The sequence below is a fragment of the Archocentrus centrarchus genome, chromosome 17 (assembly GCF_007364275.1).
Source record: "Archocentrus centrarchus isolate MPI-CPG fArcCen1 chromosome 17, fArcCen1, whole genome shotgun sequence".
Lineage (NCBI taxonomy): Eukaryota > Metazoa > Chordata > Actinopteri > Cichliformes > Cichlidae > Archocentrus > Archocentrus centrarchus.
This window is the reverse complement of record NC_044362.1, coordinates 23,035,314-23,050,530: the sequence shown is the minus strand read 5'-3', so window position 1 is coordinate 23,050,530 and position 15,217 is coordinate 23,035,314. Positions and strand designations below refer to the sequence as shown.

At 37.7% G+C, this 15,217-nt stretch overlaps 2 protein-coding genes across 2 annotated transcripts; both read right to left on the bottom strand.

The window, feature by feature from the left end:
* Positions 1-516: 516 nt before the first annotated feature.
* LOC115795300 (peptidyl-prolyl cis-trans isomerase FKBP1A-like) lies at positions 517-4,703 on the bottom strand. Its single transcript, XM_030751117.1, has 4 exons — positions 4,443-4,703; positions 4,284-4,331; positions 3,633-3,745; positions 517-2,068 (listed from the first exon to the last, which is right to left on the bottom strand). The coding sequence occupies exons 1-4, from the start codon at positions 4,570-4,572 to the stop codon at positions 1,937-1,939; spliced, it is 423 nt and encodes a 140-aa protein (XP_030606977.1). The 5' UTR covers positions 4,573-4,703; the 3' UTR covers positions 517-1,936.
* Positions 4,704-6,985: 2,282 nt separating this feature from the next.
* On the bottom strand, positions 6,986-14,951 carry LOC115795295 (MAM and LDL-receptor class A domain-containing protein 1). The gene is made up of 11 exons (XM_030751109.1): positions 14,910-14,951; positions 14,357-14,522; positions 13,525-13,743; positions 13,268-13,446; positions 11,649-11,886; positions 10,618-10,777; positions 10,398-10,512; positions 8,573-8,690; positions 7,369-7,462; positions 7,194-7,269; positions 6,986-7,123 (listed from the first exon to the last, which is right to left on the bottom strand). Exons 1-11 carry the CDS (start codon positions 14,946-14,948, stop codon positions 7,025-7,027), a joined length of 1,503 nt encoding a protein of 500 aa, XP_030606969.1. The 5' UTR covers positions 14,949-14,951; the 3' UTR covers positions 6,986-7,024.
* Between the last annotated feature and the right edge of the window lie 266 nt (positions 14,952-15,217).

The following is a 15,217-nucleotide window of genomic DNA, read 5'->3' as shown; positions in this document are numbered from 1 at the left end:
AAATACAAAATGGTACAATGCTATGAGATTATTATTCAAGCACCTCTACTTGACAAAATGTAGTTTTGCAATATATTCCATATGTTACTTTCCATACTATTTCATTATGACCTGAAAAGCACGGGTTCTTATGTCTGAAATATTTCTGTTTTCATAAAAGTGAGCTGAAATCTGCAGTGTCTTCTTGTTTTCATCCATTAGGTGGTGCAGTTTGCTGGGGGCATAAATTGTTTTTTTTCTTAAACAGATTATATAAAAACAGCCAATTTTGGATTACACATTTAAAGAGATTTACAAACTTTATGCGACATATTTTATAACCTTAAATTCATGAAATATAATTGGCCAATCCACTTATATGGACAGCAATATCACATTATTTACAGACATTAATACCTTGAATATCCAATATATAAGTCCAAAAAAGCATTCTTAGCCATTTGGAAATCTGTAGTACTGTTTGGAAACAAAGCAGTTACCTAAACTAAAATTCCTGCACACAGAGTTAATGACACATTTAGAGTTTACACTTTTAATTCAAGAATGGAGTTCCCAAAGATAATAAATTCCAACTGATGATACAGTGAAGGAAAAAAAATAAAAACACATTACCAATGATGTGACTATTATGACATCAGACAAGGACACTATAATTTCAAAAGGACTCAGAAGAAATGTTTAAGGAACAAAATACAACCAATACTATAAAACGGCAGGTTGTAGGTTTGAAAATGAGTAAACCATCACGTATTATCGTTTCCAAACATACAAAGAGCTTTACATTTTCTAAGTAATTTAAGCTGTCAAAGCAACATTTTCTTGAAGGGATAAATTTACTAAGAAAAAAAGTTCATTAAAAGTGTTACATGTGCATTTTTGATAGTGATTCCAACACTACTTTTAAAACACTTGAACAAATAAGAAATTTCCTAAAAAAGCACCAGTGGTATCCAGTGCCACTGTTTCTAATGTAACTTTTGTTTTTTTGCTCTTAGTGAATTTACAATGTGCCCTTTGAGTTGTCTAATAGTTAACATATAAAGAATTACCAGGTAACTTTTAATGATTTAACAGGCAAGTGGCAAAAAGGCAAAATAAATTCTTAAAGTTCACTTTAACATCTACAGCTGCATTAAATTGTCAAATCAGGTTACTTACTTAAACTGACCAGCTTCAGAAATCAGATCCTTTGTGATTTTTTTCCCCCAATGCCAGAGTATAAATTCATTCAAAACCCATTAAAGAGGTTTTTTTTTTTTTTTTTGTTTTGGTGTCTTTCTACACAAAGTGAGATGAGATCAATATTGTTCATATGCACTTGGTAAAGGTTCCAGCTACCATTTAAAGGTTACTAAATCCATTTAGAAGCACCTCTAGGTCTATAATTTTAGTGGAACTTTTAGTGCAATTTCACAGAAGGATTACAAAAAAATTATTGGTCAAATGATTGGAGAGGTGGACCGCAGTCAAAGGAAAGTCATTGAAATAATCTCTAGAATTATGAGGTAAAGCACTGGCCTCAGCATATGACTGGACCCCCCCCCCCCCCAAAAAAAAGGTGCTAACAGGTGGATTTTTAATCCCTTTGAACAGAGGCATGACAGGATTAAGGTCTTTCATATTTATTTATTTGCATTTTTCATATTTATTGGACAGATAGAAGAGTATAACTGATCTTATCTGACTCTCAGCAAGAAAGGTACAAGTATTTCCCCAAATTGTAGTGCTACTTAAATTTTAGAGACTTCATCATCTCAGCATCTAAACTAAGACTTGTATTTGCATGGTCTCACTTATCTCAAATATCAGAAATATTTCTAAAATTAATTGATGTTTATTAATGATTATGTCAGCACCTTTGATCATAGTTATTTGTGTCAAATGTGGAATGGAGGAAAAAAACAAAAACAAAAAACAAAAAAAAGCAATTTTCAATTTAAACACAGCATTTCAGAAGTTCCACTTCAAAGATAAGAGTGGAATTTGCAGGGATGATGGGTGGATATCCTCTGCTGCCATACGCAAAGTCCGGCGTGCAGGTCAGCTTGGCCACCTGACCGAGGCTCATCTGTGGAGGTCAAGTGCAAATTACATAAATGAGTGAAATGAGGTTAATGCTGAAAGGTCACTTTGTTGGAGGCACTCCACTGACATCCTACCACACAGATGACTACAGTTCATTAGACCCTCATGGCTTAAGAGACTGTGCAGCCACAGAAGACAGCAATACTGAGTCATTAATATAAGCTAATGTCAGCAAATTGTGTCAACATAAAAGCTAAAACTTTTATGTTGACAGCAACGGATGAGAGCTGCCTGTATTTTCTGTCAATTGTGTATCCTTTTTGCTGGATAACAACCTGCAGTTGTTTGTAGCTTTCAAAAAGTTTCACCCACGTCTCCTGAGCAATAGCAGCCTGTTCTCTGCAAATCTCAAGATGTGATGGTCTTACTGGGGTTTGTGCAGGCTAGTCAGTAGCATTCACTTTGGTCAGCCAGGGTTTTGGGTTGTTGTGTTGGAAGACGAAGCAAACAACCCCTCTCACTAGTTTTTTGTGCTTTTTGTTGAGAACTAGTATATTTAGAAATGCTATGTTGAAATCACTTGCTTTGTTATAAAAAACACAAACAAAAAAGCACTTGGTAAAATTCTCACAAACTAAAATTTTATAGGCATAATTTTGGCAAGTAATAGGCTGTGGTTTGCAGACAAGTCGGTGTCTTCCTTGCAACTTTTATGCAAACACAGCACTCTGGTGGGGACCAACACAATTGCAAAGTGGTTTTCAGTGGAGCACCGAATGTCTCTGCGATCAATTTCACCTAGCGGCAGCCAGCAACCACTCACCAGTCAGGGAATACACACTTTTCCATAGCAACCTCTATTTACCACTGATCTGTCTGTGTAGGGATATATCCACACCAATATGTTTTTATTTTGAAATATGTAATATGTATATGTTTTGGACCCTTGTGCTCTTCATGACCAGGTCTTATCAATCATAAACATGAAGCAAAAAGTAATGTCCCTAATCAGTGTCTTCAACTGACACGCCTGCTTTATACTGACCAAGCAAAGAAATATGGTATTTTTGATATTGCCATTATTTTATCCTAAAGCTTGGAAAATTCCTTGATACTTAAACAACTGATGAATAGCTTAAATAAGTGAAACATCATATAAAGATAAGTTAGAATCTGAAATTAGTTTGAAATCAAAACAAAGAAAAATAAGTTAAAAACAAATAAAAATATGTATATAACAAAGTAAAATCTCAAAAATCAATGCACCCCTCAAAAAACAAACAATTAAAATGACTTACTAGCAAATACCAGATGAAAATAAAGTGAGTGTAAAGTGTAGATAATGGATGACTGATTTCTGCTCATATGCAGCCTCTGGTAGTCAAAGGCCACAACTAAAGAGGTTCATTTATGACTTATAATAGGTCCTTAACTATTAAATGTCATCAATATTCTTGCACATAAACACTAAAAGGAAAAAAAAAAATTTTTGTTTTGTCGTTTTTCAGGTGAAAAAATTACTCAAAGGCTAAAACGAAGGCCAAAGACTTATTTTTCCTGTGTGTAACGTGAAAATTTGCAGTGTGACCCTTTAAAGCGCCACTTACCTTAGCTACACCTTCATCCCAACCACGAATGACTTCACCTGCACCCAGTTTGAACTCGAAGGGCTTTCCCCGTTCCCTAGAGGAGTCAAACTGCTTCCCATTTGTCAGCGTGCCTGTCCGCAGCAGCCGGGGGGTGGGGAAATAAAACGAAATAAAGCCTGTAAGCCTTCTATGAAACCATCAGTCTGCTACAAATGTACAGTCTCTAGTGTTCATTACAAATGCACTGTCGAGAACACAGGAATTGTTCCGACATATCGGGACGTCAGCATGCAGCTCAAATTAGCACGTTTGAACAGGGACACACGCTAGCCCAGCTGAGGCTAGCTGTTCTTAACATTTTAGTTCTCGGAGGTATTCGATGGCGAATTTAAAAGGTTGTTGGGAATACAGACGGAATACCTTGAGAGCCAGGCCATCCGCCCCCTCGTTTTCAGGCGCTAAGCTATGCTACGCTGCGCTAAGCTAAGCGGCGTTAGCTGTAAAATTAGCTTGCTGCCACCGCTCATAATTATTCTCATTTCAGCGTGTGTACCAATCGAGAAATTATACTACGCTTTATGGATCCAATTTAACGTCTTTCACACTGCAAGACTTACTATTTTTACCTCGAAGTGAATGAATAAATTGTCAAAATAAGGCGAGCCTTACCGACATAGTGCACGGCAACCATGTTTCCTTTCTTCGGAAAAGTCTCCCCTGAAAAAAAGAACACCGAAATTAAAACTGATATACATCCAAGGACAAACATAGTTTTAAATGTATGGCGTATGTGGAACTAAACTGGAGAAAGAGTGGGAAAAGCCTTACCATCTCCTGGTTTTATAGTCTGGACGTCTACTCCCATTGTTCTTTCAGCGTAGTCCTGCTTGTGTCTCTCTTCCTGGTACACTCTCTCTCTGATTGTATGCACGTTCAGTGAAGCCGTCGACTGTAACATGTCCCACGTGGTTTACTCGGCTTAAAACCGTAAAAACGAGCGTCGTTAACTGCTGCTGCATGTGTTTAGATGTGTGCCACAGTGGGAAAAAATGAGAGCTGGATATCTGCAAGTCTTTGGCATCAAAAAGGTAATTTACTTTTTTTTTTCTCCCTTGTTGGGTTCGTTGAACTGAAGCAGGGGCGTAACAGTGACGTTCTTAAATTCAAGCAGGGGAACCGCGAATAATCAATCAATCAATAAATAATAATAATTAAAAGTTTCTCCAAAGTTCCATAAAATCTTTTTTTTTTTCAAGCAGGTGTGCAGGAATTTCTTTTTAAATTGGGCAGCCAAAGGATGTGCTCGTAGAAGAGCCGAGTAAACTATGCAGGCGCAGCACCGAGATTTTTGATTGGCCATAGTGACAACTTGGTCCCACCCCTAATATATTAGGGGTGGGACTTTAACGCGTTAATTTCGATTAATTAATTACGGGGAAATTAACGAATTAAAATTTTTAACGCATTTTAATCGCACTTTGCACCGTGGAACGTTTCTCAGTGCACGAGTTCAAGGCATACAGATTATATCGACACACAATGTGATGAGCGCGATGACCTGTGTCCAGATTCACGGCCACATCCTTCGAAGGACTCGGCCCACTTAGACCGCAAAAGCCGGAAGTGAGCGGCTAGCCTTCATACCAGCCTTGCCTGCCCTCACCTCTGCGTAGCTCATGTTGCCTAGCAACCGTGAGTGTGAAGCACAGCTGTCTAAAAGCAGCTGGTTAAACGGAGGATGAAGTTTTTCTCCTTTCTATGGTTTAATTTTAATTCTTTTATTCAAAATAAGCTGTTGAAACAAGCGTAAAACATTTCAACATCAAGGAATACAGCTGAGTGAATGATTAATTTTAACTATATTAAGTGAGACATTAATGTTGAATAAAACTATCCAGTTATGATGCTTAACTTTAATTTCAGTACTTTGCTTATCACAGGAGCACTTCCACCCTTCGTTGGTCTGTGTAGTAGACTGGTGGGAAAATAAACAAGATTTTGAAGTTTAAGCTTATGTATATTGAGTCATTCATCAACCAAACTTAAATTAATATTTATCGTGTTAAATATTTTAATGCGATTAAAATGCGATTAATTTTGATTAATTAATTACAAAGCTCCTAATTAATTAGATTAATTTTTTAATCGAGTCCCACCCCTAATATATATATATATATATTCAGAGGGAGGGCGGTGGGAGCGCAGTGACATGACTCTATCTTGCACCTTCAAAATAGTTAAAGATTTCGAAATCAAGTATTTTTCTCCTCCGAGGTGTAATTTTTGGGCAGGACAATTACACCTGCCCCCCCCCCTCCCCGGCCCCCTCGGTTCCTACACCTATGATTGCAGCAACTCAAAATGGTGCTCAGTAGGTTGAATGGCTCCCACACAAAGTCAATGGTATCCATTCCTTCATTCTCCAAGAACAGCCTATATTCTCTCACTACATGAAGCTGTGCATTGCCATGCACCAGGAGGGACCCAGGACCCACTGCACCAGCACAGGATCTGACAGTGGATCCAAGGATTTCATCCCAATACCTAATGGCAGTCAGGGTACTGTTGCCTAGCCTGTAGAGGTCTGTGGACCTCTATAGATATTCCTCCCCAGACCATCACTGACCCACCACCGAACCTGAACAATGTTACAGGCAGTGTAACGTTCTCCATGGCTTCTCCGGGCCCTTTCACGTCACGTCTGAACCTACTCTCATCTGTAAAAAGCACATGTTGCTAGTGGTGACCTGCCAAATCTGGTATTTTATGCCAAATAATCAGGCTCCACAGTACTGGCCAGTGAGCACAAAGCCCAGTAGATGACATCAGGCTGTCCTCAAGAAGTCAGTTTCTTGTTTGGTCAGAGACATTCACACCAGTTGTCTGCTGGAGGTCACTTTTTAGGGCTCTGGCAGTTTTCATCCTATTCCTCGTTGCACAAAGGAACAGATATTTGTTCTGCTGATAGTTTGAGGACCTTCTACAACCGATTTATACTTTTATAATTTTTTAATCATTCTTTATACCCTACTTCCTGTATTTTTTATATTTTCTTATTTATTTTTACATTACCTCTTATACTTCCTTATTGTATCCTAGTCACTGTTTGTCTTTTCTCTGTACAATACTTTGCCACTGCTACAATGAAATTTCCCCATCGTGGGACTAATAAAGGGATTTCTTATTCTTATTCTCTAGCCAACCTGCAGTACCTTCAGGCCCCACCAGAGGATGCAGCCCACGCTTTGGGAATGACTGGTTACATTCTCTCTTGAGAAAAATCTCACATACACAATCTAATTTTATTTACTTGATTTAATTGAGTTATTACATTGAGTCAAGTAAAAATAAACTATTCACAAATCAGTTCACCTTATTATTTTAGATACTTTAAAGGAAAAACATCTGGACTATGCATCAGATGAGGAAATGATGACCTCCCCTGCATTCAATGATGGATCATAAACCTTGTTGAAGAAGGAGCCAGTTTCAGTGCCATGTTGTGTGCCCTGGAAGGAAACATATTTAAGTCATGTGATTTAAAACCAGGTTTCCTGTTACCACATCCTGCTTACTTACATCTATTCTGCAGTCATATAGGTCAAAAACTGAGTTCTGGTTAATTGCATCATCGTTCACAAGTATCTGCTGATTCCTGAGACACACAAAGCACAAATGTTACCAAACAACAAAAATGAGCATTCATCATTATTGTGCTCCTGATGTCAAATCAATAGTCAAATGTTAAATGTACATTTTGTTATGATTCCAGTTTAGCATAAAGAGGATGATGAAGATGATGATCCCAGCCAGAAGAGTTAACCCAACTGCAATGCCGGCAATCATACCTGTACACAAAGAGAAGCGCAATGAATGCACAAACAGCTCACTGTTAGTTACTTTCTCACATAAATACTTGAGTGTATTTTTCCAATATTTCATTTTCTGAAAGGATGAGGCTGATAATATTCAAAATTTTCTATCAGTAAAGACAGATAAAAGCACATAAGTGTGCAACACTTTTGTAGCCATTGTTCAGTCAGAGAATTCCAGCGTGGTACCATGATAGGATGCCACCTGTGCAACAAGTCCAGTTGTTTTCTTGTTACTAAATATTTCAGTCAAGTGTTAGTGGTATTATAAGAAAGAGGAAATTATTGAGAACAACAGCAACTCAGCCATGAAGTGGTAGGCCATGTAAAATAACAGCGGGGTCAGCGGATGCTGACATGCATAGTGCACAGAGGCCACCAACTTCCTGCAGAGTCAAAGTCACTAAAGACCTCCAAACTTCATGTGGCCTCCAAATTAGCTCAAGAACAGTGTGTAGAGAGCTTATGGGTTTGGGGATGGCTCCTTCCTATTCCAACATAATTGCACACCAGTTCACAAAGCAAGGACCATTAAGACATGGATAAGTGAGTCTGGTGTAGAACTTGACTGGCCTGCACAGAGTCCTGACCTCAACTCGATAGAACACCTTTTAGATGAATTAGAGCGGAGACTGTGAGCCAGGCCTTCTCGTCCAACATCAGTGTCGAACGTCATGAATGCTTTTCTGGAAGAATGGTCAAAAATTCCCATAAACACTCCTAAACTTTGTAGAAAGTCTTTCCAGAAGAGTTGAAGCTGTTAGAGCTGCAATGGGTGGGCTGACATCAAGGCAGATGAGTGAATACTTTTGGCAATATAGTGTATATATGTCAAATTATCTGTTTAATCTATCATTTGCATCTACATTCAGTGTTTATACCTGTTTGGTTCATTTGAAAAATTTATTTCAAGCTAGCCCAAATATTTATGCAAGTAGGTGTTTTGCTGTGGTGAACACAGGAGATAATATGTAAACTCATATGTGTGTGTGTGTGTGTGTATATATATATATATATATATATATATATATATATATATATATATATATATATATATATATATATATATATATGACGTGAGGTTACCATTAGTATCAGAGTGATCAGTAGGAGGCTCTGTGTAGCAGCTCCCTGGGGCGATGGTGATATCATCAAGAGCAACGTCCCCACCTGCAGCCTTGCCTCTCTGATACTCAAACACAAACTGTGGCAAAGGAAAGAGAGAGAAGTTCAAAGGTGACACAGAAATGAGAAAATCATGGAGACACATGATCATACTCTAAAGAATGTTAAGATATTGCTATCGTTCGTTTTAGATGCTAAATCTGAGAGTCCAAGCAGACAGTATGAGACACTATGTTGACTCTTGCTGTCAAACATATACTGCTGCCTGTCATTTAGCTTACACAGCTGTGTAGGAATCAAGTGAGAAAAATTAAATTACTTCCATGTTGAATACAAATACAATATTATGATCCAGACTAGGATAAATTATACAAGGATATGTATATTACTGTATGGGTGTTATTGGAGTCCTTGGTTCCATTAATGGAGTCGGTAGGTTCAATAAAGGAAATAATAATAATAATATTAATAATAACCTATAACCTAAATCTAAATTAAGTCTTAAAGCACATAAATATAAGCAAATAGATAAGCATGTATCCCATGGCCTATAAATCTAAATGCTTGCTCCTGACATCTGTCACAATCCCCAGACACTCTAGGCTTTGTGAGACATTCACTCACTGAGCCACAAATGATATAAAACCTCAGTAATCCCACATGAGGCACACTTTTTTTGTTTACTAATTTTGATGCAGTTTAAACTGTGAGTCTTATAGTGAAAGAAAACACAGAATGATTAAATATTTTATCATAAAACATGGTTAGAAAATCCATCAGTGAAATTATTATTAAATATTATTAAAAAAAAAATTAAGAAAGCCTGGTATGTGTCAAAGAGCAAAGATAAACCTTTGATTAATAATGAGGTCATGAAATGTTGATTGTTTTTATCTTCAAAAATAATGATAATATATATACAATACATCACAGGATCACGTGGCTTTGAGGTTCTACTTGTGATTTAAATACTTTTCACTATAAGTTAAATGCAAACTTTAAAACTTCTTCAAAGCTTCTTTGATGCAAAACAAAGTAATTGTGATGCTGGATATATTATATGTTGCTCCAAGGGTCCAATAACAATCGCAGCTGCACAGAGCTGTGCAGGTTGAGCATTACCCTTTTACCCCTTTGATAGAATTATGAAGTTTATAACTAAGTTCAGACATTTAACATTCATCTGATGCCAATTTATTCCTATGCAGTTCAATTAATTCCATGTCTTTGATGCATGAAGGCTCCTTTACATTTTCTTTACACTGTAAGCTGCATCTAGAGATTCATTTTCAATGATGGATGCATCAGATGGTATTTGGAGTTCCATATCTTACCCAAGAACACTTCAACATATGGATATAGACGACCCACTCTAAATCCAGAGTCACCGTGAACAGTATTTTTGAGGGTTGTAGGTGAGAAGTGGGTAACTAGTACACACTCCACACTCCTGTTAGCAAGCTATTAAAAAATTTTTCAGATTACATGGCTAAGCGTGCATAATTTGACAATAAGTCTAGTTTAGTTCATCTGAAAAAATTACATTCTCCTACTTCTGTTGAGAGCCATCATGAAAATGGCCACTTTTTGAGTTTTCAAATGGGTAATGGGATTTTTTTTTTAAGTAATCATAAAAGAGTTTATGTACCAAATTTGGTATGTGTGTCCACCTGTGAATAATTTCCCAGTAATGTTAAGTTATCTGCTGCACTATCAAAACAAAATGTACTGTAATGTATATTTTATACATTTTTTCTAATGAAATCTATTAAAAGCTCATTAATACCCAGAATGGTTCATCATGTGTAACAGAAAAATCAGCCATCTGCCACTTGTCTCCTTTGTTTCCTGTTTCAGTCCACTTCAAAATTCCCACTTCATTACCACCAGCCTGCATTTTCCTACAAGACAGAACAACGTTACATTATGTAATGTATAGAAATGTTCATTAGTATAATGTTATTGTTTCATATTGATGGTCTTCATATGGTGACTGAATTACTTACCTGTCATTTATAGAGACCCTGAGAGTCCCAACATGGTTTCCATACATGTGGTACCAGAATGTAAGACAGTGCCCTCTTGTGGAGGGTTGGAAAACATCACTGACCAGTAAGGACACAACTCCCCACTCGCCCACAGAGCTGTCCACATAAAGATAGTGACCTAATAGAAACACAGCAAGAGCAATCAGATTAATGAAGAAAGGAGATGAAATACCTGTTTCAAAAAAATGGAAAACCTATCTTTAAGCCATAGTAAGTCCAAAATGCCTGGACATTTTGGACTTACTGACTAGAAATCCAGTGATACAGCCTTATAGATTAGTTACTGTAATTACATAATGTAGGTAGACAGTCTTTCACAGGCAGACTGTAGGTGGACAGTCTGCCTGTGACAAAATATTCTATATAAACAATTTTACCTTAACCCTTTGCAGGAACATTCGTGTTAAGTGGCAAGTAAATAAAACTGCTACAATTAATATTTATATTCTAACTGTGGATGACATTACTACTGTAATGCTATACATCTGGAGTCTATCATAGTAAAGAAGGCGCTGAGAATGATCACATCACTCAGCAGTAATCCTCATCCAACAAAAGCTTAGGATGTTTCTGTTCATGGTCTGTGCTTGCAGGTCAAAGCTTTACTCCTTTGGCTCACCTGCTCACTAAAGTCAGTAATAAGATGCTGATTACTAAGATTATATTAATGTTGCTCCATATTTGCTGGTTGTGTAAAACGTGACCTTTTGCAAACAATTCAAACATGTGGCTTGCAGCTTGTTTCTGTTGCCCCCAAGTGGTCAAAGACAAGCATTAAACCAAGTGTGTTTGAAAGTTCAAACAATCAGTGCTCAGTACTCATTTGCTATTTCTCATGAGCAAATGACTGTAAAGTGCATTATCCCCACGAGGATTCTTTATTAATGCTGCTAGAACACTTCAGTTTCCCTTTGCTTTTAAAGAGTCTGTCATGCTTAAACATTTCTGTAATGTGGATTTAATGTCTCTCCATCTAGTATAGTTTTTACCTTGTGTGGAATTAGTAGTGTGGTCAACATTGGGTCCAGTGTGTGGGTTTGGGGACCCCCCACTGCCGCGGAGCCAGTCTCCCTGGTCGACTCCTCCACCCATGTTGCTCCAGCTACACATTGTGTTCTCAAAGTCACAAAATCCACGAGGAGGACACTGATCACTTGTCAGCTGTACATCATCAATAGCCATGTCTCCCTCCTGTGTAGGGCCAGCCTTCACACCTTCCACCAGTATCTGACACAGAAAGCATGTCAACATGTCTTATTTTGCATTCTTGTATCATTCACAGTTTCAAATTCAAAGTACTGTTGGAGTCGATTATTTTCATGATTTATTAATTTGCTTCAATTTTTTTCTGGCTAAGGAAAAAAAAAATCTCTCACAGTAGTATTTGCTTATGCAGTTTTATATGGTCAGGTTGTGAAATAGTATTTTTTTCCATTCTGGATTATCCTGATTAACCAGCACATTACTTCCAGGAAAAACTGAGAATGACCAGTGCATGTTTTTCACCTACATCATATCAACAAGGCAACAGAAAAAAAAAAACTGCCTGCACAGCACCAAGATGAAATGATAATATATTATTGCCTCGCACTGGTTTTAAAATGTACTCATGTCTTTTACGCAGTTAAGTAGTGTGTTAAAACAATGTAAAGGTAATGGTTTGCAAACATATACAGTGGTTGTAATGAAAGAAGTACTCCCAGCATTTACTTGTGTAACAATACCACAGTGCAGTGGAAGTGAAAGTACAGTGTCATCAAAAAAAAGAACAACTTCAGTACCAAGTAATAATACTTATTATGAGGGCATGATGGCCCATACAATGTGTACTTATTACATACAATGTGTGTGTGTGTGTGTGTGTATAGTATTATATAATACTAATAATATAATACAATGCATACTTTAAGCTTTTTTAAAATATGAATTGCTTGAAGCTTAATCTTTTTGAATAGTAAGCATAGGTGTTGTTAAATACATAAAATAAAAACAACAGAATGACCCATCCTTTAACATGCCCATGCACTCCAGGAGGAACATCCCACAGGTCACTATTAACAAGCTGGTGATGTCTGTGCGCCGCAGATGTGTGATGCCAACGGTGGACACACTCGGTACTGAGTGCTGTGAACTCTGATCGCTGACCACGCTGTGTTCGCTTTGTGATATCACATAGACTGTTGCATAAAGATCTGAAACACTGGTTGCTATTGAAGCTTGAAATGATACTGAGTGTATACATAAATTGTTGTGCTTATGCATTGTTGAGTAGTTATGAAATGAAATAGAGAAACTGTTTTGTGTGTTTATATTTTTGTTGAGTGTAATATTTCCCTCTGAAAATAACATAAAATGCAAAAAATCTGGACAGTGTGAAAAATTAAAAATGGATTTAGACACCATACTTTTACTTGTTTATGTACTTATTGTCTGCTTGTTCCCCCAAGTCTATTTATCTAACTATCCTTCTGCCCCTGACCAAGGTACGAGTTTACAGCTGGAGTGCTGCGCAATAGCTGCCTACTGCCCCTTTATGTGTTAGACACGCAGGACAAATTTCCTCATGAGGTTAAATAAAGGACAAATTGGATGAATTTTTGTGACTCACGCTGTAAGGATGAACCCACGGCAGAAGAGAAGCCTGAGCGAACCTCCACAGAAGGCCCTGGTCTCCTGTCTGAGAGAAAATCAGGGCTTTCTTCCCATCTTCACTTTGCTGGTAAACATTTAGTGTCCCCATTCCTTTGCCATACATGTAGTACCACAGCTGCACACAAGATCCTTTGCCTGAAGGACAGAAAACCATGAACCCAGAGAACTTTTTGCCCCTGTCTGCATTGAGTAAAAATACTTGTGACTCTATACCTGCTGGGTACAGAGGTGAAAACATTACAGCTTTCTGGCCAGCTTGGTCAGTAGATGAGGAAGGCAGGTAGTAGTAATGACCCGTAGGTGTGTTGGTGGTGTGGTCGCTCTCAGGTCCTGTGTTAGGGTTGTGAGTGTAGCCTGAATGTCTGATCCAGTCAAAGTCATCAGTTATCCACTGCTGCCAGTTACAGCTCCCCTCCTCAAAGTCACACAAATCTGTACGACATTATTACATTTTAACTTAATCTGGGGACATTGATTAATATTTCAATATTCATCATGTTGCAGTTAATTGCATTGCTGTCTGCTTGTTAGTTATATGTGCTCTCTGTACATGGCTTATTAATAAACTTTATCTCTTTTTCTGTGCATAATTCTTACCTGAGATAAGACTTTTTTTTAGTCGCTGCTTAACAGTTATATATGTTAGTCAGAGAGCTCCTGTTTGAAATTTATTAGCTCAAACAAATGGAAGGTGGAAGGTTAAAACACTAGACAGAGATGCAGGCCATCAGCTGTACTGCCACATCAGAGGGAGAGATAGAAAATTTTGCAGCTTCCCCCCAAATTTGTTTGTTTGCTACACGAGGAGAGGAGGCTTAGGTGTGTTAGTGTACTCGAGATGCCCACCTGAAGTATCTTCTACATTTATGGCAGTCGGACGCTGTTGCTTTTAAAATAAATTCTTTCATAATGACTAATATGCTTCAACTCAAAAATGTACTTGAATAATTGAATAATTAGTTAAAATGGTATAGCAAAAAAAATCTCCAAATTACAGACATCTACAGACATTCTAGGAATTTTCATCAGCTTTTTTTTTTTTTACCAGAGACAGGACACGGCCCAGGACTGAGGGAGATATCATCAATAGCTATGTCTCCAGCCTCTCCTCCCACTGTTGCCTCCAGAATAACCTGGTGGACTTCCTGCAGGTTCACATGGCTCTGAACCTGCAGCCACTTGTCCCCTTGGTTTCCTGATTTTTGCCACACCTACAGGAAAGACAGGAGACTGATTTACTCATCCCAATGAGGATGTGAGGAGGATTTTTTGCAACACAGTGGCATGCAGCAAAACTGTGCATCCTGCATTCATTATGCCATGCATTAATATTATTTTGCAATCAGCATTTCACAACTATGTGAAAAGTATAATAACACACAGAAAACCCAGTGGAAACAGCCACAAATATTTCTCAATCGGCCACACAGATGTTTTTTTTTTCTGCAGTAAAGGGAAGTAATGTCTCCAGACTTAAACTGAACCACTAACGAAAAAAAAAAAAAAAAGTGGCCTTGTTAGGCATTTGTCATCTTTTTTTCTTGCTACACTGGATATAAGATTAACTGGTAAAACTATTAATTTCATGCATATTTTACCAGCGTTTTCATAAAGGGATCAGCTGTTTGCAGAAACATCTTGAGGGACCCCACAGTGGCTCCAAACATATGGTACCAAAATGTGAAACAGTATCCTTTTTCACCAGCAGGTGGAAGCAGTGAAGACTTCAGCTGGGCTGAATAACCCTTCTTGCCTGGTGCGGAACTCTCGCTGTAAAGATATTTCCCTGGGAAACAGAAACAATAAAGTCTTCAGGTTTTGACCCTTCAATAAAAATATATTTACCACTTATATTCTCAGGTTAAATGTATGAGAAGTGATGTTCCACTGTTTCATTTTAGAGGCA

Coding starts and splice junctions, on each gene's coding strand:
- LOC115795295 (XM_030751109.1), bottom strand. CDS start 14,948: ATGTTTCTGCAAACAGCTGATCCCTTTATGAAAACGCTG. Junction 14,523..14,909: donor ATCCCTTTATGAAAACGCTG/GTAAAATATGCA, acceptor TCTTTCCTGTAG/GTGTGGCAAAAATCAGGAAA. Junction 7,463..8,572: donor TGATCACTCTGATACTAATG/GTAACCTCACGT, acceptor CTTTGTGTACAG/GTATGATTGCCGGCATTGCA.
- LOC115795300 (XM_030751117.1), bottom strand. CDS start 4,572: ATGTTACAGTCGACGGCTTCACTGAACGTGCATACAATCAGAGAGAGA. Junction 3,746..4,283: donor GGTTGCCGTGCACTATGTCG/GTAAGGCTCGCC, acceptor TGCTGCGGACAG/GCACGCTGACAAATGGGAAG. Junction 2,069..3,632: donor GGGATGAAGGTGTAGCTAAG/GTAAGTGGCGCT, acceptor TGACCTCCACAG/ATGAGCCTCGGTCAGGTGGC.